Raw genomic sequence first — 20,602 nt, 5'->3', positions numbered from 1 at the left:
TATCTGCAGGCTGAATCCTCAGCTACAGTACAGCACTAAGGGTGACCATTTTCTCAAAATGGCCCCTGTCGTGTTTTTCCACCCTTTCTTGTCGGTTTCTTCTGGGCTTTTACTGTGTTTGAATCTGGTTTGAGTCATTTGTGTGTTTTTGCCTTTGGCAGGCTTCAGCCCTGAAGTTCACCCTGGCTCGAGTGTGTCTGGGAAGGCAGGAAGTGAGGGAGGGTCCCGGAACGTGCCTGTCCTTTGTCTGTGGGTGTGCCAAAGTGAAGCCATTTCTGATTGGGTGATTGACAGCCTAGGGCTGTGAATGAATGGGAACTTGCTTAAAAGGCAAGGTTTGTGGGATTAGAGGCAGAGTCGACCACTGGAGGACATCTGACAAAGAAGACGTGTAGAGACACCAGCAGCACCTCCTGGACCACGAAGTACCCAGTGAAGCCCTGAAGCTGTGCTGACCCTGTTTTCGTTTCGACTGGGAAGACCTGTACGGGACGACTTGCTTCCTTAGGCTGGTGGGACCAACTAGCCTCAAGGCAAACTCCATTTTGGAGCAACCCCCGACTTGCTGTGACTTTCCAAGGCTGCAGAACCCAATACCCGGAGACCCCTCACAATCATCGAGTGCATTGTCTTCCGAAGTGCGAATCCAGCCAAAACTTTGTGGGCATCCAGAGGACCCTACCGAAGCAGGTAATCTTCCTCCAGAGTACCCTCACCGGAGTCCAGGACTGAGGGATCAAGTACCTTCTAACTGGAGCTGTGGTGCTGAGAAAAAGCCATGAAAACCGCAAAGAGCCACTGAATCGAGGAGAATCCATTGCTGATGAGTCCCTCTCGCTACAGTGTCGCCGCAGGAGCCCCCCAGACGTCCTTTCTTTACACCTCAAAGACTAGGAACAAGGGTCTGCTGCACTGCAACCAGAAGGCATCCAGCTGGAACACATTCTTCAGTTCACAGGTACTGGGGGTTTGGGGTACATCAGCCTTTTGCCATTTGAGGTGCTTCCTACCTTGCCAGTGGTATTTTACCCTATTCCGAGTTGACCTAAACTCACCTGCACTGGCCCTTCAGCTTGTACTTCAAGGTGACTCCTCCTTGAGTCGCTGACATTTTCTATTTGGACTACTGACTATTTATGAACATTTTATATGAAGGGAGCATCAGAACTTTGAACTGGCCCATTGACTTTGGCTGTCCTGGCTCCCTAAAGGCCCCGTTCTGAACCTATTGGCTTTGGCAGTGCTTGTTCCCTTACAGGTTTTAATTGTTGAACGCTTTTATTACTGGGATAAAAGACTGCCTACATCCCTTTGGGAGAATCCAACTGTTTTTGAAGAATACCAGTATGCTCTGATCTAACCATAACCTTTCCCTCCCTTCTTACTCAATACTGCAAAGGTGTTAAAAAATAAGTGTTATTACTGACCTCAAATGATGTCGCGTAAGGTGCTGGAAAATGTTTAACCTATGAAAGCATTCCTCACCTGCTTTATTGTCCACTTTTTTAATTGAATCCTAATTTGGGATTAATGTTACTATTAGTTGCTGCTTTTTAAAGAATGCTTTAAATATCTTTGTGTGTGTATAAATACATATTTATACTAGAACTTTGTGTGTAAGTGTTTACTTGGATACCTGTATTTACTGATTTCACTTTACAGCTCTACAGCTCACATTACCACTCTTAAAATGAGCCTGGCTGCTCATTCACAGTACCAACTTGTGTAGTACAGGCCTATATTGAAAGGTGCATAAAGATGTCTGGAAAACCCTCTACCAGTGCGAACACGGCCCATTGACCTGTTCTTCGGTGGATGGCCCCCAGGAGAGTCTCAACCACGCTTTAGCTCACTATGCTTTCCACAGAGGAGAAATTTCCATACACATCAGTCTTTGTCTTGTTCAGAAGGGAATTGCCATAGCATTTTCGGTGCTGGACTGCCCATGTGGGCGGGACAAAGACTGATATGCACATGGATATTTCCCATCTGTGAAAGGTACAGTGAGCTAAAAGGTGGCTGAGGACTGAGTGGGTACCATCCCATAGAACAGGCCATTTTTGCTGTGTTCGCTCTCAGAGGGGCGCCCATGACTAATTTTTATATTAAAAGGTGGATTACGTAATACCAAGAGAAGTTTTCTGTAGTCCCACACCAGTTGGACTGCACTAATTCTTACCCAACAGGTTGCCAAGCAGTGAGGCAGTCAAATGCAGTTGAGGAAACTGCTTGGGTCAAACATTACAAGTCTCTACTCTCGATCGAAAACAGTGATCTCTCTCGCCCTCCCACTGCCCCCATTCGAGACCGATTGGGGGAGGATGGTTCGGATAGTTAATTTAAAATCGACCCGCAGCTAGTAGAGGACACAGTATTGTGAAATTTAGTAGTTCAAGGACTCTGGGCCTGAATAATGATAATGTGTTATTTATATAGCACCTTAATCCAAAGCGCTTTACAGAGCACATATTTACATACAATATCACCCAACCAAAATTGGTACTCATTTATCGACCTCGGAAGGATGAAAGGCTGAGTTGGCCTTGCCGGGATTCGAACCTGCGACCTGCAGATCCCACTCAGATCGCAGCAGCGAGCGCTCAACCTGCAGAACTATCTTATCGGCTTCATACCTTCATTTTTATAATTTATCATACCTTTGTTTAAATGTGATCCGGCTCTTTGGGCCTCTATCCTTGCACCTCTTTTTAATTACCTCATTGAAAAGGCCACCTACCCGCCCTCATGGCACACATCACATATACTGCCGATTTATGTAAAAAATAAAAATTAAAAAAAAGGCTTAACTTCAGACCCTTGCTGTTATCCGATAATGTTGTTGGATGCAGACCGCAAGATTTTTGCGAGCATATTGCTCCGACATTTGGAGGAGTGGGCCGTAACCACTGGGAGAATCTTGAAAGATCCGAATTCAGGAGATTGCATGCCACTAGCCTAAACGGCTTTGTCCAGGAAAACATTTCAGGACAAGGTCAGTAATGGTTCATACAAAAAGGTTTACATGTCATCCATAGACCTAAGTTCTGCTTTACTGGACTGGGGTATTCCCTCGGATCTGCTTGGATTTATAGTGGGGCTACACAAGCATTTAGATCAACAGGCAACCCTATCCAGGGTCATCGAAACTCGTACAGGACTGAGGCAGGGGTGCATTCATGCCCTATGTCTCTTGAATCTGTGTCCAATGTGGGTGATTACTTGAAAGACAAATCACTGGTTTCCCCAAAAATCGATAATACACACATAACATACCTCTCATATGCAGGTGATTTTCTGCTTTTTGATTTGACCCCCAAAGGTCCGCAGAGACTAAGACTAATCGCAACATTTCTCGAATATGCAGCTACTAAATGCCTAAAAATTACTGTCTCCAAGACCAAGATACAGATTATAGCAAAGCGAAGTGCTGGGAAGTCCTTCTCTTGGTACTTGAATTCAGAGGTTTTGGGGGCATTCGGGAGAATCGTATATTTGGGGCTTCCCATCCTAAGCAATCATTGCAAGAGGCAACACACTGATTGATTATGCACAAAGCCACTCTTCTGGCCTCACAGATGCTGCTAGGCAAAGTTTGTATGCAGTACCCTCTGGGACCACAACACATAACTAGGACTACAGGTGTAAGCAAAACCAACCTTTGGTATAAGTCTGTACCACACAGTTTTTGGTAGCGAGCTGAGCAGCCAGGCTTATCTCAAGAGGGAATGTGAGCTTGTAAGGGTGTTATACAAAGGTCTTCAATAGCAAGTATTCAGATAGAAACATATACTCAATGTTTCTTGGTAAAACAATTATTTATTACATAATCATTTAAAAAGCATTCACCAAATGAGGCAATCGATACCACACAAAACAAATATACTACAATACCGATTACTAAGCAATTGAGCTCACTTGAAGTCGGAGCCAAATAGTATTGAAGTAGGAGCAAAAAGGCATAAGTTGATAAAACGAATATTAGTTACTTTAAAACAGTGCAAATAGTTTGAGTTCACCAGAGGAGTTAATTCAATGCAATAGGTAGGCCAAAGTCAATGGGCTAGTGTCTTGTACAAGTAAAAACGGTTCTGGTATTTAAAACGGAATAGTCTTTGCCACAGTTCTTGGAAGTAGTTCACAGAAGAAAGGTTAGTATGTCAGGTCACACGCTGACTAGGTCTGCAAGTTGCCAAAGTTCCACAAACTTTGGCGGTGAGTGGTAAGTTCTCTCGGACGGGTTTTCACAGTACCTTATTTTGAAGAAAAAGATGCAACGGAAGACTTCTGTTCCTGGCAGTTCCTGCAGATCTCGCTGTTCCTCAGTCATAGGGACAAGAGTGAGGATGTCGGGGACTACTGCACTGCACTGCACGGGCACGGATCACAAAGCTGGCAAATTGGGAAATCTTCGATTCCGGTTGCAGTTCTTCAAGCACACAAGCTGGTGTCCTTCTCCCTGGTTAATCCTAACCAGCTCAGAGAATGGTATCCTGGTGGCTTACGAGTTGATTGGTCCTACCAACTCAAAGGAAGAAGTCGTCCTTGAAGGGGCTTCTCTGTTGCGGTGAACTTGGCGATTCGGCCCTGCAGCAGTGCTCCACCGGGCAAACCAACGGTCCAGTAGTTTCAAGCAGCCGTCCTCTTCCAGCTCTTCTTCAGTTCTTTCGTTCGTGTGATCGACTCTGCCTTTCAGTCCAAGAGACTCAGCTTTTAAACAGTTTTCTCCCATTCATTTCAGCCTAGCTGCCACTCACCCAGCAGGGTGGCTGTCCTTGCCGGGCAGTCAGCCAGCCAACCACGCCAGAGTGCATTTGCGTCTCCTAGGAGACTAAGCACAGGGAGTTTTGGGCACCTCCCTCACTTCCTGCTCACCCCAGATACTCAGGCGCCAGAGGCGGTCTTCAGTCCTGAAGCCCACCAAAGGCATAGAAACAAAGGGACCAAACCTAGTTTGGCACGCAGAGAGACTCTAGAAGGACCTTTCCAAAAAGAAAAGGCGAAAAAAGACAAGGACCTGTTTAAACAAAGGGGGCTCAGGCACCATCTTGAAAAACATGGCTCCTGTGATTTTTTTCTTTTAGCTACCGGTGTTCGCCGTCGGGAAAAATCATGGCAGTTCGTTGTAAAACCATGGCACCAGCCTTTTTGATAGGAAAGGGTAGCATTCGACTGCTACATGAGTTTCTAGACACAGGGGATAGTAAGTAAACCCTCCAGTACTCTATTGTAAGATAGTGTGTGCTGGGTCTAGGAATTTAAAAAGATTAGTAAAGTCAATTTAACTTTACATTCTCTGGGAAACAGTAGTTTATCCCAGAGAAGGTATTTAAACCTTGAGACAGCCTAAAAGGCTTCCCTGTGTTACCTCACACAGGGTGCTGTGTAACACACATAAAAAGATTATGCCTATGGAGTTGTCTAAAACTCCATGATCAAAGAACAGAAGAGTAAAACACACATCAAAATGCACGAGAGAGTGGGGAAAAAAGGCTCACCTTCTCTCCAGGTAAACAAATCAAGTCCTCAAAATCCAGCAAAGTTGCTGGGGGTCTCTAAGGTGAAGGTAATTAGGACATTTATGAGAATTCTCCCTAACAGATGCTGAGAATAAAATTGAAATACAGCAGATACTCATAGATTCTGCTGCCCATATTTTATGAAGGCAAAGTGGTGCCCAAACCTACCTATGGTATAGAAGTTTTACAACCTTGGGCAGTGGATTCTCTGCATAAATTAGAAAGTTAAATCTGGCGCAGAGTTCTAAAAGTGGCGAATGCAGTACCTACCGCTGCCATTATTTTTGAGTTTGGTATCGGTTAATTGGCCTTTAGAGCCAAATGTCACTATCTGTAGTTACTACATAGAATTTTAAATCCCCCTCGTAATTCTCTGTATATTAATCTTGCAGAGGGAATATGTAGAGGGAAGGATTTGGAATTGAATGCATTTGTGTGTTATTGTAGCACGATCCTGATGGGTATCAGATGACCAGTAGAAGACCTGCAGTTTAACCCAGGTGGGGTAAAAAACGCCTGCAGCAAGGAGATTGGATTAAACAGAAGGGTGTCACAGATTTAAATCAACACAGCATTTACAGTTTCACCACAAGAGATTCGGGACATTGGCATTGCATCTTAATCTTTTTCCAAGTCCTAAAGCAAGGGTGGAATTTTATAGATTAAAATGGAATTTATTCCCAGCGGGAGAAATTACTATACAGCATAATCCAGGTTTGATGGAAGTTGGGACATTGCAGGTTTTGTAACAATTTGGAAGAGCTAGAAACTCAAACATCTCAAAATCTACTGTCCATTATTATTGTCCATCCAGGTGTCTCTATTAAAGAAATATGTGCATTCTCAGTCATTTGTGGAAAGTGAATACTTGTGCTAGAGATGTTTAGTAGGGAATTCTATTTCTTTGTCCTTGGCAGCGATTTGTTTTCTGCGAATTTTAAACTTTGGGGATTGAGGGTAAAAAAAGTAGTCGGCCATGCGTTTGAAATCTTATGTTGTATTTCATACGTCATAATTTGTTTTATTTATTGTTATTTTGAAGACCTGTGTTACGTTTTTAGTGGCGTGTTTTTCCTTCCTCCTATGTATTTTTTTTTCTTTTAATCTACACGTTTTGTATGTTCCCATGATTGACATTAATATTCTGTATAACGTTTTACTTTAAGGTTGAATTTTTTTCAACCAAAATACATGGAAACATTTTTTTTTTAATTGAATTATTGTACGTTTCACTATGTGGACCCCTGACTCTGCTCACACACTATTGAGAATAGCCTTAACTGCTCTCCACGTTTACCTTGATTGGGTTTGGCCTCACCTCGGAGTTCCCCTGTTCACTATAACTGGTATGGCCTCCTAAAATCTGTCCACCCGGCCAGATTCTAGAAATTCATCTTTATAGATACTGACATCCATTCTTTTACCTACAGTCCTTCTCTGTTGCAACCCCGTGACCCCCCACCCTGACTGAGCCCCCGCACTAATTGGCTTCTGCTCTGTCTCTGTTATCCTTCTTCTGAAACGTATTTAGCCTGGGCTAGAATCTCCGCTGGTTGGAGCGTCCGTCATCACTAGCCTAAAAATTGCCTCCCAAGCATCTCCCCACTGTGTGAGATATAGCCAGCATCCACATTAAAAGGGTAAACAAGTGTGGTAGGTGTAGGTGTAGAGGGTTATTGCTTCAGAGTGAAGGCAGGAAGTGAACATAATGGGTAAAATGGTGGCACCAGCCCTACAGATATGGGGCATTGTTTGGAAAGTATTTTTTTTAGCAACTTTCCCTCATTCTATGGGCTTCACCCTCCACCCCCCAAACGTTTTGCTTGTGTTTTTAAACCTTGTCCTGACTTTTTACTTGTTGTTAAGGGGAAACGGACTAGTCCTTCAGACAGTCAGTACTGGGAAACTGTTTCCCTTTTTCTTTTGAAATGTTATCTGTTTTGGGTAACTTTTTCATATCGCACAGTGCATCTCCCAATGCAGTGCAATGGGGATACTTTTGTATCACCCTAGATTACACTTAAAGGATTTTTTGGTTGCTTTTAAATGTGCCTAAAGTGGTGGCAGCAGTTAGATTTTTACCATACTTTTAGTTGGCGTTCTCGTTTTTACCGCATTTGGCTACGAACAGTGGCTAGTGTCCTAACATGGATGTGCAAAGTGATTTGTTGCTTGTTCTTTGGCCATTTTGTTCTTTGGCTTTCTTCCTGCGTTACCAGGTCAGGAAATTCCTTTTATGGTCATGCACTTGTCCGGGAAAGCTTTGCTTTTTGCAGTCTAGTGGAGGCCGTGTGTGTTGCAAGCCAGGAACCTTGTTTGGGACTGGCTGGTCCCAATCCACAAACTTGTTTCAATGTGTTTGGAGTGTATGCATGAGGTTCCTCCACAATGGTCCTTGATTGGACCATTGCTAGTGTGTGGGGCAGATCTTCTATTGGTTTGGCTGAGTTTCGGTGCTCCCCTGAATTCAGGATATGAAGAGTGGTCCCGCCGCCATTGCTCCAGATCTGAAGAGGAGCCAAGTATCCTGTGTAGCTGTGCCGACAAAGAAAGATCCGTGGACCAATCCTGAAGAGGCCTGGTTACCAAATCTTGCTGCCGTCCCAGTGGAGCCCTGTCTGGCTGCTGATCTCAGAAGACCCTTGTTGGTGCTTCAACCCACCCCCCCCCCCCCGGACTGGTGAGAACAACCAGTCTTAACCTCTTCTCATGGCCCTGCCAGTTGGAGTCTTTGGAAGTGTCCCTGGGCCATCCAGTGGGCTGACTAACTCCGATTTGGGCTACTGCGTTAGCAGCGTCGCCATTCTGCGTTTTGGCTGAGAACTTCAAGGGCTGTCAGCTTGTGCTGTAAGCGGCCGTTCTGCGAAATTTGGTGTCCCAACATCAACGGGTCCAGAGATGGGTTTTCTTCAACCGCGACAACTGACGTGCCTGCTGTCGCCGTGCATCGCTGACCATCGCTGCAGCCGGCCTTCCTGCATCTCGTCAAGTGTCCTGAACAGGCCTGCATTGCTGCCTGCTTTATTTCTCCACTGGAAGGGTTGCAGTGGGCCCCTGGACCCGACCAGACCTTCACTTGGTCTGGAACCAATGGCGTGAAAACCTACCTCTAGCGACCCCCCCCCCAGCCCCCCGACCCCAAAATACGATCTGGCAAGTCTGGTGAAAAAAGTCTGGAGGGGAAAAAATCTGTGTGCAGCTTGTGAGTACTAGCAATACTTACAAGTGCCCCTATCTCCTCCATTAAAAAGTTAGTGAATCATTTTGATTTGTTTTAAATACCTGGCAATCCTTGTTGCAAAAGCCCTCAAAAAGGTAGCAGTGTCAGCCCCTTCTTGGTGTGTTTCTTTTGATATTCTTAGCAGGCCCTGAGGCCCTTTGCCAGCCCATTTCAACCCGCTCCCACCCCGCACCTTCTTCCTGCTTCCCCTTCCCTCCCGCCTCCCGACCCACCCCCCCCACCCCCTGCTCTCATTGGTCCTTAAGACCGTGCTGTGGTGAGTCTAGCGACTCGAGCGGAATCCACCGGCTCCATTTCCAGCGGAGCACGATGAGTGTTAGCCCCTTCTTGGTGTGTTTTGCTTGATTTTCTTAGCAGGCCCTTTGCAAGCCCACTTCAACCCGCTCCCACCCCATGCCCTCTTCCTGCTTCCCCTTCCCTCCTGCCTCCCTACCCTCCCTGCTCTCATTGGTCCTCTCGGCCTTCATCACGGGTATTCCCAGGGAAGCCCTCTGCCCGTGCAGCCCTGCAGCTAAGGGCCCCAAGGCCAAGGGCGGCTCCAACAGAGGTGGCTCCAACAGAGGTGGCTCCAACAGAGGTGGCTCCAGAAAGTGTCAGCAGGTGTCCGCAGGGTAAGCCAGTGGCCAGCCGTCAACCATCAACTACAAGGACCAGTAAGGTAGGAATGGCCTGGGCTAGGAGTAGAGCAACCACTCTACCCCAGAATCCTAGCTAGTTAGCAAACCGACGTTAAACAGTGTTATTCCCCATTGCCCCACCTCTCTCCCACACCCTCAAGTAAGACAAATCAAACTGTGTAATATGGTACTCATCAGATCTGCTGGCCGTGGACCACTCTCCCACTATACAGGTCTCTCAAATTTTAACAGGGGTTCTATGTCCATATTGCACTGCATGATATTTAGATTTCATTCGTAGGCCTCTCTCCCACTATACAGGTCTCTCAAATTTAGCAGGGTTCCTGTTTCCAGGTTGCATTGTATGATATTTAGATTGCATTGATAGGCTTCTCACCCACTTACAGGTCTCTCAGATTCAGCAGGGGTTCTGTGTCCAAATTGCCCTATATGATACTTTGCATTCATAGGCCTCTCTCCCACTATACAGGTCTCTTAAATCCCACTGACCAACTCACTCTAAAGTGAGAGCGAACCCACTAGTGGACTACTGTGGAGTGACACTCTGATTAGGGGCTCACGCCTCATAAGGCGTAAATCCTAGCTTCGCCCCTCAAAGTCACTCTTTTAACTAGTAGATATCCTTCTGAAACCCACATAGCTAGCTCACCGCAGTGAACCGTGTTCAGGGAGACGGACTCTAAGGAGAACCACCGATAACACCAAACTATATAACCCTTAACCACCTCCCTTAGCCCTCTCAAAACAGCGACTAAACGAGTCGACAACATCAGCCGGAAATACCACCTACAAACAGAGCCCAAAGTGGTAGCAGACAACCCTCCACACCCAGTACTACACCACAAGACAACCCGACCAAAGCAAACCAACTAAAGGTCCGCAAACAAAGACAAAACAACTCTCAATTCTGTAATGCTGCGCAAACGACCCATTCCGAGGAAAAGAAAAAGAAAAGAAAGAACAAACACTCCAGAACAGCAACAAAGAACCACAACTACAGAACCACCCCCACAGACGGAAAAATCGAACCAAATCTTGGAGAAGAGACAAATCCCTCTACTTAACTCCATACCTCACTGACAATTGGTCACCAGAGCAACCCAACGCTAGAAGCAGCAACATCAAACAACCTAACACAAGCACGCAGGAGGATGAACAACACTAGAAACAACAAATACACGATCAATGTGATAACACCTTATATCACCAAAACAAGAGGAACTGCCAATCGACAACCACAACTCCTTGAAGACTAACCTGATGAAAACAAAAACCCAAGACAGAACCTAGAATAACTCTTCAACAACACTGACACCTCGGAACCTACACCTCAACAAGAGATCGACCAGGAAGGAAACCTCAACACCGATCAGAAGACAACCTCAACAAGAAAGTCCAAACCAAACGACAGCCAAACTCCACTGCAATCTAATAAACGCAAGATCAATGTGAAAACACTCAACAGAAATCTTCAACCTACTTGATGACGACATTGACTTCCTGTTCATCACAGAAACATGGCTTGACGACAACTACAGAATCACACTCCAAAGCTGCCTTCCAACCAACTTCAAATGCCTTCAAATAAACAGGAAAAACAAAAAAGGAGGAGGTATCGCAATAGCATTCAAAGGACACCTGAAAATAAAAACAGACAAACTGCTCAACATCCTCAACTGCGAAACCATGGTACTACACCTAACAGCGAGCCCAAAAACCAACATCACATTCATCTTGGTGTACAGACCACCGACATATGATGCAACCTTCGTCGACAACTTCATAGAAGCCATCACCAACATAGCCATCAACCACGAATATCTAATCATCCTGGGGGACTTCAACATCTGGTTTGAAGACATTCACGCCAACTCCCAAAACTCACTGATTGAACAACTAACTACCATGAAACTACGACAACTAGTCAAAGGGGCAACACGCTCGGCAGGACACACCCTCAACGCAATTTTCGCCAAGGAAAAACTCATCACTACGACACTGCGTATACAAATACTGTGGAGCGACCATCTCATCATCCCATTCGTTATCACTCTGCCAACTCAAGTCTGCATCCAACCTCCTAAACTCACAACCACCACTGGAGTTAACCAAACCCTCAACTACAGAACTAGAGCTAACTGAGATAGACAGGAAAGCGTAGCTACTACACATATGGATTGCAGATACAATTGACATGATCGCCCCAGAAAAACCATTTACCCCATTAAAAGAAATGCAATGGCAAAATGGTTCACCCCACTATTAAGCACCATGAAAAAGCACACTACAAAACTACCCTGAAATATCAGCAGAGGCATTCGCCTTGCTGGTAAAACACAACAAGAAAGCAGGATCACCCATGGATCCCTGTCCCCCGGACATTTACAATCAATCCTCGCACAAGGAACGCCAGCAGAATATTACAGAAACCTTCTACATCTATCACTAGCAACAGGAACTGTACCACAGAGCTTCAAATCAGCATATATCAAACCGCTTCTGAAAAACAAGATGTAGAAGACCTCTCCAACTACAGGCCGATTTCAAACATTCCCTACCCGGCAACACTCCTGGAAACCTACATCTACAAACTAACCCAAGAACACTTAGACAAACACCACCTGCTAGACCAAGCTCAAGTCTGTTTCAGACCCGCAAGAGGAACGGAAACAGCACTTGTATCCATCTGAGACAACCTAAAAGCTAACGCAGACTCAAACACAACCTCCGCTCTTATTCTGCTCGACCTCTCCGCAGCCTTCGACGCAGTTAGCCATGACACCCTAACCAAAAGACTAGAAGACATAGGTATAACAGACACAGCACTACTCCGACTAAGAAACCCCCACAACACCTAGACAGATGACCCGAAGTCAAATAGAATATAAGTGACACCCATAAAGACAAAATCGACACCCATAAAGACAAAATGAACAATCCCAGCCAACATCCTCACTCAACCCATAGATACTACCAGGTACTACAATGTTATAGAATTATCTAAATGTTAGCAATCACCACAACTGAGTTGTGGACATTTTGCAGGTACACTGGCCATATGAGTGGGAAAGGAAGACAGGTAAGGTTATGAAGGAAGTTGATGGAAGTGGAGGCCAGATGTGAATGGGACTTTGAATACCAGACAAGCCCAGATCAGGACAGAGGCACAGAAATGCTCCCACACCCCGCATGGACAGATCACGCAAACCCAGTGCCTCACTTCAAGACAGAAATGCCAACTAACCAATCCACTAACAATTTCCCGCTCTGCATATACCTCTCAAACCAAACGGAACCACAAACCTACAGCACAACAAACCGCACAAACTTCACTACATTGCAACAACAAAACAAAAAACACACATAGACTTGCACAACAGTACACGACAACTACCGGCCGCAAACACCCCCGGCCCAGCCAATGGACCCACCGGGCTGAGGCCGCCAGCAGCACATCACTGCTTTCTTGCACTTTTCCAGCTTCCTCCCACTAACTCGCCTTCCCTTTTTCAGAGCCTCCAGAGTGCCAGGGGACCACCCCGGTGGTGATAGTGCGCGGTACAATTGTCTTTTAACATTAACCATCTTCTCGACTAATCTTCACATCCTTAGGGCCATGTCCCTCTCTTTTTCCCAACTCATAAAACTATTTGAGAACTTTGAACTTTTGGACTGTTGTTGTAATTGTATTTGCCTTCCTTTTCAGGTATTGTGGGGCGGTTCGGGGGATGCAGTGATTGTATATTTTGCCTCGGCTAAATGTGACTGTGTATATATGTTTAATATTTGATGTATTAAGTGATAATGTCACCTGTTTGATACATTTTTCATAGTTTTTTTGGCCTACAATAAAAATGTGTATACTTACCTGTTTAAGTGTAATCCTTGATTGATTCATTGTGTGGACGCCTGACCCCACTCAATTTTCCCGAGATGAAGCCTAGACCACTCTCAATGCTACCTTGATTGGTTTGGCTTAAACCCCATAGTTTTCCCGGTTCACTCTGACTAGGGTGGCCTCCTAAACTCTGTCCATCAGGCCAGAGTTTAGAAATCAATTTGACCAAAAGTAACAGAATCCTTTATTCCCAGAAAATAGACAAATACTCTCAAAGGAAAGTAGGGTGTAAAAATACTCCCAACAAAAAAACACACGACCTTGTCCTCCTGTGTTCACCCGCACAGCTCCATGGATACTTTTGAGCCAGTAGTACATCTAGTTCCACAGAAAGAAACTATTGTTGCCTGATCTAATGTGCACAAATAACTAGATGCAAAGAAATATTTGTTACAAAACCTTTTGTCAGTTTACATTTTTATTTGCTTAAAAAAGACTGCGTTTGTGAATTATTACTTTAAAAAAAAAATTACACTCACTGAATCATTTTACTCCCAACTTTAAAAAAAAAAAAAAGGGGGGGGGTAAAAGACATCCGCTTCAAAATCTTATCTACAGTACTGGCTGGCAACATTCATACTATGATACGTGTGTACAATCCTTGGTGTCTGAATTGCTGTCCTAGACTTCGGCAGAAACCAGTGGAGGGTCCTCTTGCTTAAGGGCAGGGTCCTGCTTACGACCCATAATACTGCGTTTGCAGTTGTTGGCATGGACTAATACTGCTACCATAATCGGAGCGACTTTGGTGATGTTTGGGAGAATTGCTAGTGCAAGGATATGCCAGACAACCAGTCAGGCTTCATGAGTAGTTTTGGCTGTGCTGTAGTACCAACTCTAGTCTTCTGCACTTCTTCCTTCCTCATCTTTCTATGTGCTCATCTGTACACAGTATCCTTCCTCTGTTCTCTCTTCTCCTTTCCAGTGCTTCTTGCCTTCCACCTTCAGTGTAACGGAAAGTCAAGTCACGTCTGCCTGCTAAAAAGTATTTGTTTTGTTAGTTGCCACTGATTTCGTTTTTTTCTTTTTACAGAGAATTCTCTGGTGGCTGGCGAATGAGGCTTGCACTGGCTAGAGCTCTGTTTGCCAAGTAAGTATAGAGCACTCATGTTTAGTTGATATGTTGGTTCACCGACCATTAGAAAAAGCTATTTTGGCTATTTGTTCTAGGTAGTGTTTTTCATTGTTCGCTAATTCTAAGTAACTTGGGCCATCACCTTAAATAAGGAGGGAAATCCAGACAATGCACCCCATGCTCTGTGTCTAGAGACACAGCTGCTTATCACTGATTCAGACACCCAGTGCGCCTGAAACACATGCTTGGTGTTGGTCTTGGTACTCTTCCTCAGTGGAGGTTTACCTGGCACTTCAGCCTTGCATGCCTTTTGGGGTAGTATACCACAGAGAGCTAAAATGTTATTGAAATCCTAATGAAGGATTACAGCCCATAGGGTAAGCTGTTCTAGCACTTGTTCATTGTTAGTAGAGTATTTCTCGCTGTTGGCTTAACCCGTACCTATTGTTTAGGGCTGTTACACCTTGAGTGCCACAGTTACTATCTGCATACTTTGGACTTTCTCAAACCTGGTGTTTGGGCAGAATTCCGTTTTTGGAGTTCTGCAGTCTCAATTTATGGGATATCTACTCTTTTTGTGTGTTTTTCCCTCTATTATCTTTATTTATTTACTTTGGTGGTCAGAGGGACTTCTGCTAAAGTCCCTCTGCCACTACATCCCTTTTTTCGGTTCCATTTAATAATGTCTTTTACTCTTTTTATGGGTGAACTTTTTATGCCTCTCCATAGTGTATGATTGGAGTTATATAACTTTTGGTCTTAGGCTGGGTTGTTCATTTGGCCTTCCCTGCTCATTTCTCTTTAATATTATTTCCAAGGGGTAAAGAAGGATTTGTATTCCCCTTTACATTTTATATAGTGAGCCAGCACACAACACCTTATTTGGCATGCTGGGGGGATAACCTGTATCCCCTTGTTTAGTTACCTGAAGCATTTACTTGAATGGCTGGTGGCCGTGGTTTCCCCTTGCAGGCGGTTACATCCACCTCGATAATACACAGAAAGGCCACCATTCTGCTATAATTGTGGGTTCCTTCTTTTTCTATTTTTAAGTATCCTTGTTGTTTCTGAAGTCTTCCCCTGCCATTCTAGGAAGGAACAACATCAGTGGAAGTTTTGTATTTGGTGGGAGTCCTTTGTATTCCCCGCCCAGGCTCCAGAGTGTCTGAGAAGGCAGGAAGCAAGGGAGGAGTCAAGAACTCTGCAACCTTTTGTCTTTCACCTTATCTGAAAGGAACCAACTGTCAGTGGGGGGGGGGGGGGGGGGGGGGCGCGACTGTCATGATTGGACAGCCAGACCGCCCCTTTCTGTAAAGTGCAGAAAGAGATTGCCGTAGTTCCTGATAAATACTCTGAACCTGGAAGCTGCTGACAAGTCGACCACTGGAGCTCAATACGAAGAGGAAGATGAACAAAAGACTTTTGCAGCGATTTCCAGCGACCAGAGAGCCGGCTGTTTAACCAGAGCTGATGCAACCCTTCCCTATCGACTTGGGGCTCCCGAATTCGATGACTCCTACTCAGAGCCTGGTGAAATCCAATAGTCTCGAAGACCTGCATTTCGAGCCATCCCACAACGTGCTACGACCTTGCTGGGCTGCAAACCACCAATACCCTGGCACCTCGAGCCATTGTGTGGTGCATGGTTTTCTGAAGTCGGAATCCTTACGGAACTTTGGTGTCATCCTCCTGGATCTCCAGAGACCTGATTCGAATCCCTGAAGTCCCCTTACCAGAGTGCAGGAATGAGAGAGTGAAGAGAATCCAACCAGCGATATTTGTTCTTCAACTGGCTGCTGTAAAAAAAGGGGCCAACTCCACAGAGCCATGAAGAAACCTTCTGGCTGCTGCAAGTTCCCATCCAGTGGCCAGTTCTTTCGTCTCCAGACCAAGAATCCAGGGACTGCATCCTGATGGCATCCACTTGGAAGCTCTTCATTTCTCCTAAGGTACTGTGTGGGCTTGGGTAATACTTACCCTAAGTCTGGTGTGCATCTTGTGAGGCTGAGTGGGTGATATGTGTGGTTGGGAGTTTGCCCATCCCACTTGTCCAGGCCTAATGCGGGAACACATATAGGGATCCTTCTCAGAAGTCCCTGAACACTTTAACTATGAAAGTGAATACTTGCTTGTGTAAGAAGATCTCCTATGGAACTTTGATTTTCCTGCATCTGAACCCTATCTCAGCCTGCCTACAGCCGGCACCTAGACCGCTAGGGTCCCTCCTCTGCCTCTCAGCAAACTCATGCAATACACTAGGGAAGGACTGGATAAGAAAAGTCTTCTGTCTTTAAAAGTATCACAAGTGTAAAAGTACTTGCTGAAAGAATTAGTGTGGTAACTGTATCTCTGTGAAAGAAGTTACAAAGTGTCATTAAGTTTATGCTTACCTTTGAGTTGCGTCTGTCCCTCTAAAAAGTATATACGTCTCTTTACTAACTTCGAATGGTGTCCCCCTTGTAAAAAGTAATAGGTGTTGCTACTGTTTTAGTATTCTTAACTGAATGAGTGTAAAAGCTCACCAATAAGGTTTACCTACCTGGAATAACATTGCGTTCTTCTTAAAGGGATCCCACAGCCCCCACGACTGCGATTTTTCCAGAAATCGCTGCTGATGATCTAGATTTTGTTGGGGACAGTCTTCTGTGCTCACTCTGATTGTGGGTACAGAGGTCACTTTTGGATGCAGAATTTAGCTCAGTCTATCGCAGTGCTTGAATCTAGGTTCTTTCTTTTAGGACAGTTTTTTTTTCGGAAGTCCAACTAAGGAGTAAAATCATTAAACAGAGGCATTACAAGACTCCACTCTTAGTATAAGGCTGTACCACCCGAGTTCAGGGTAGCGTAGACAGAGCAGCCAGGCTTATCTTAGGAGGGAGGACTGAAATTGGTCCAAAGAAACACAAACACTATGTATTGTTTTAAATAAATGGTTTATTTAAATGCAAGTAGGTCAAGATTAATCTTGGGGGAAATAATGCTATCACAGATCAAACAAACACATTATAGACATTCTAAAAAAACACAACACTATGCTTGAAGGTACACAGACTAAAGCATATAACCTAATTTGGAACGCCTAACAGGAGTTCGAGGAAAGTCAAACCAACAGTTACTTTGTAGATTACTTTTAGTAATATAAGGGTAGTAGACTCTAGCAGTTGTACTGTGACGCTCAGCAAGAAATCACTTAATAACCCAACTGGACAGTATACTTTCTGTGAATAGTGGAACACTACAACACCTATAACTCTGATTCAGGATAAGTTATTCTGGGGGAGTTGGACCTTGGGTGTAATATTCAATCACAGTTGCTTTTCACTTCACAGACTAACGGAAGCAATAACTCTAACTTCTTTTAGGATAACAGTTATGCTCAAGGTAAGTAAAACCTATACACTCTTTACAGGATCTATCAGCCACTTAAAGGCAGGTGTAAATCTAAGACGCTTTTTGTGTCTGTCTAAAACCGACCAGGGAAAGCAAAACCCAATGTTACTCTTTATGAATGACTCATGCTTATTCTAGGTAGGTAAAACCCCAGGTAGACCTATTCTGGACAGGCTAACAGCACGTCGGGGGAAGCAAGACCCAGTTGGGGACACTATTACGTTTATCCTAAGAGGAATAGTGAAGTGAAACCAACAGCATTACTTTTGGGAAGAGGCACAACCAAATCACAGGTGAGTAATATACACTTACATCTACTTTCTGTTAGAATGGCAAAACCGTTTCTAAGGAAAGAAAGATGTTACATATACTTTTCAGAATGGCAAAAAAACATTTCTACGTTAAGTAAAACGACCTTATATATATACTTTCCAGAATGGTAGAACATTTCTATGGTAAGTAACATCTTTTGTAACTGTTCACTCAGTTAGTTACCAGCCAACTTTTCTCAGTGGCAGCAGGAGGGTGGGGGGGGGGCTCTAGTGTCCAACAGGTAGGTCAGGATATATTCTAAGTAGCAAAAGTCAAGAGTCCCTAAGGAACACTGTTAGAACAAGTAAGTACTTTACTTCAGAGATAGTTGAGGGTCCAGGGGATTCACAGAAGACGCCATAGGAGGATTCCATTAGGGGTCTGGGTGCACTGGATGAGAGGACGCCCAATCACAGAAAACGCCCCAAAACTACATGGGAATCCCAAGAGACTTAAGGAAAGTAAAGACCCAAGCCAGCAGAGTACCCCAGCACAGAAGATGATTTTGCAGCAGGAAGAATTCAGGATCTGCAGCCCAAAACATGGTTGTTGAATTACTTTATCAAGAAGACAGAACGGGCACTGAAAGGACTTTTGCAGCAAGGATCATGGGGAAGGCTCTAGACAAGGATTACCTCACTGCTGGATGCAGCTCTGTGGATTTGGCAGCTTTTTCAGGAGCACAGAAGAAGACAGAATATCGCTTGTCGGATTCTCGTCGTTTGCATGTGCCAGCACTCTGGTGAGGTGACTTTTCGGACTGGAGAATCGTGCATCTGGAGTTCCAGCAGGATGCCCACGACGTTTCAGCGAGATTCTGAAGACAGTGCACTGCGCAATGGCTTGAGGTCCCAGGGTATTGCGGTATTGCAGCCCCGCAAGGTCGCAGCACTGCATGGGATGGCTCAAAATGCAGGTCTTCTTGAGTCTAGGGGGCCTCACCAGGCTCTGGTCCGGGGTCATCCTTTTCGGAGTCCCCAGGCCGGTTGTAAGGAAGGGCTACAGCAGGCTCTGGTTACACAGCAGACTCTCCGATTGCTCAAAATAGTTTGACACAAATTCATCTTCCTCTGCGGTTTTGCTTCCAGTGGTCGACTACATCTTCAGCTTCCAGGTTCGGACTTTCATGCAGGAACTCAGCCAATCAAACAGCCTAGCAACATTCAAACTTGGGTGGTGGGAAATCCTTTCCGGACACCCAGCCTCCCAGTTTGAACTGGAATCTTGCACTCAGGCTGGAAGACAAAGGGCTGCAGAGTTTTGGATTCCTCCCTCGCTTTCTGCCTTCAACAACACTCTGGAGCCGGGGCAGGGAGTCCACAGGGCTCCTGCCAAAGATAAAAATCACTCAAAGGAATTTCCTGCCCTGGCTGTTGGGGGAAGGAACAAGAAAGGACAAGGAACATTAAAATGGCAAAAAAACAAGCCGGGGGCCATTTTGGTAAAATGAGCACCCATGGGTGCCTTTACCGGGGCGGTTCGCTTGCAGGGGTAAAGGTGGAAGACACTGAGCTTAGACAAAACCCAATCAACGTAAGGTCGCTGAGCCGCCAACCCTTAGTCTCAGGAAAAGTATGAGCGTAGTCTAGGGCTACAATGAATCCAGACAGAGCAAAACCAGTAGTTTGGGCTAGAGAGTAAGTATACAAAAATACAGTAATTTATTAGGCCTTTAGTTGCACACTAAGCTTTAAATTTCATAGGTAAGTATTGTCACACAAACACTTATGAAACATGTATACACATTTGTCGTTGGGAGAATAAAATTGCATATTAATTATCACTGCAATACAGGTGTGCAGGCGGATGCAAAGAAAAATAGGCAGAACTCTTTAAAAATCCCACTGGACAAATGCCCTCTATCTTATCAAGTCCATCCGTAAGATGATATGGGCCCTTGTGCCCAAACTTGAGTTCCTGTACGCTTTCAAAAGACAGCAGTGGCCAGTGGTGGTGCTTCAAAAGCATTCAAAAGTTAGATAAGTATTTAGTAAAGTACAGATGGGCACTCCACTCAATTGAGCACACTAGAGTAGGCCTAGGGAAGGATCCTTATGCCGGGTTCCACCCCCAAAGGTCAGGTCAGGTCACAGTGCGTCCACCCCATGGTGGCGCGCGCTTGTACAGAAACAGGTTTGTTGACTTATACCCCTGACTTCGACTCTTCCAAACACCAATGTAGGTGTTCCGGAATCAGTTGGGGACACAATGTTTTCCATTGGGGACACAATGTGTTTTTCTTTTATTTTAAACGCATATTTATTGGCATTTCCAACAGTTATAGAAACATTGCCGCCGCCAGCCCATGTCCTCGTGCACCCCCACTCCCAAAACAGCAACAAGAGTGAACAAGCAGACATTTGTTCGGGTCTTCCGAGTCATGCTCCATAATGACTTCAAACCAAACCCAACACCCATGGTCTCTGTGGGCACAAGGCTACCCAAGAGCCATGCAGAAGAAATGATATAACGAAGTCCCAGTCCACCTTGAATCTTTGCTGCTCTCCCTGAATTGAATGGATCACCTACTCC

The 20,602-nt window shown here is 45.0% G+C and overlaps 1 protein-coding gene across 1 annotated transcript in view; it reads left to right on the top strand.

Annotated features, from left to right (window-relative positions):
- Positions 1 to 20,602, top strand: part of ABCF3 (ATP binding cassette subfamily F member 3) — a 981,204-nt gene that overhangs the window by 268,094 nt on the left and 692,508 nt on the right. Inside the window, exon 10 of the mRNA XM_069618825.1 lies at positions 14,327 to 14,383. Coding sequence (XP_069474926.1) covers positions 14,327 to 14,383 — 57 coding nt within the window. The remainder of the gene's footprint in view (positions 1 to 14,326; positions 14,384 to 20,602) is intronic.

This window comes from Ambystoma mexicanum, chromosome 10 (genome assembly GCF_040938575.1).
Source record: "Ambystoma mexicanum isolate Mex_15411 chromosome 10, UKY_AmexF1_1, whole genome shotgun sequence".
Taxonomy (NCBI): domain Eukaryota; kingdom Metazoa; phylum Chordata; class Amphibia; order Caudata; family Ambystomatidae; genus Ambystoma; species Ambystoma mexicanum.
Note: the sequence above shows the minus strand (reverse complement) of the source record. Positions and strands in the feature narration are given on the sequence as shown.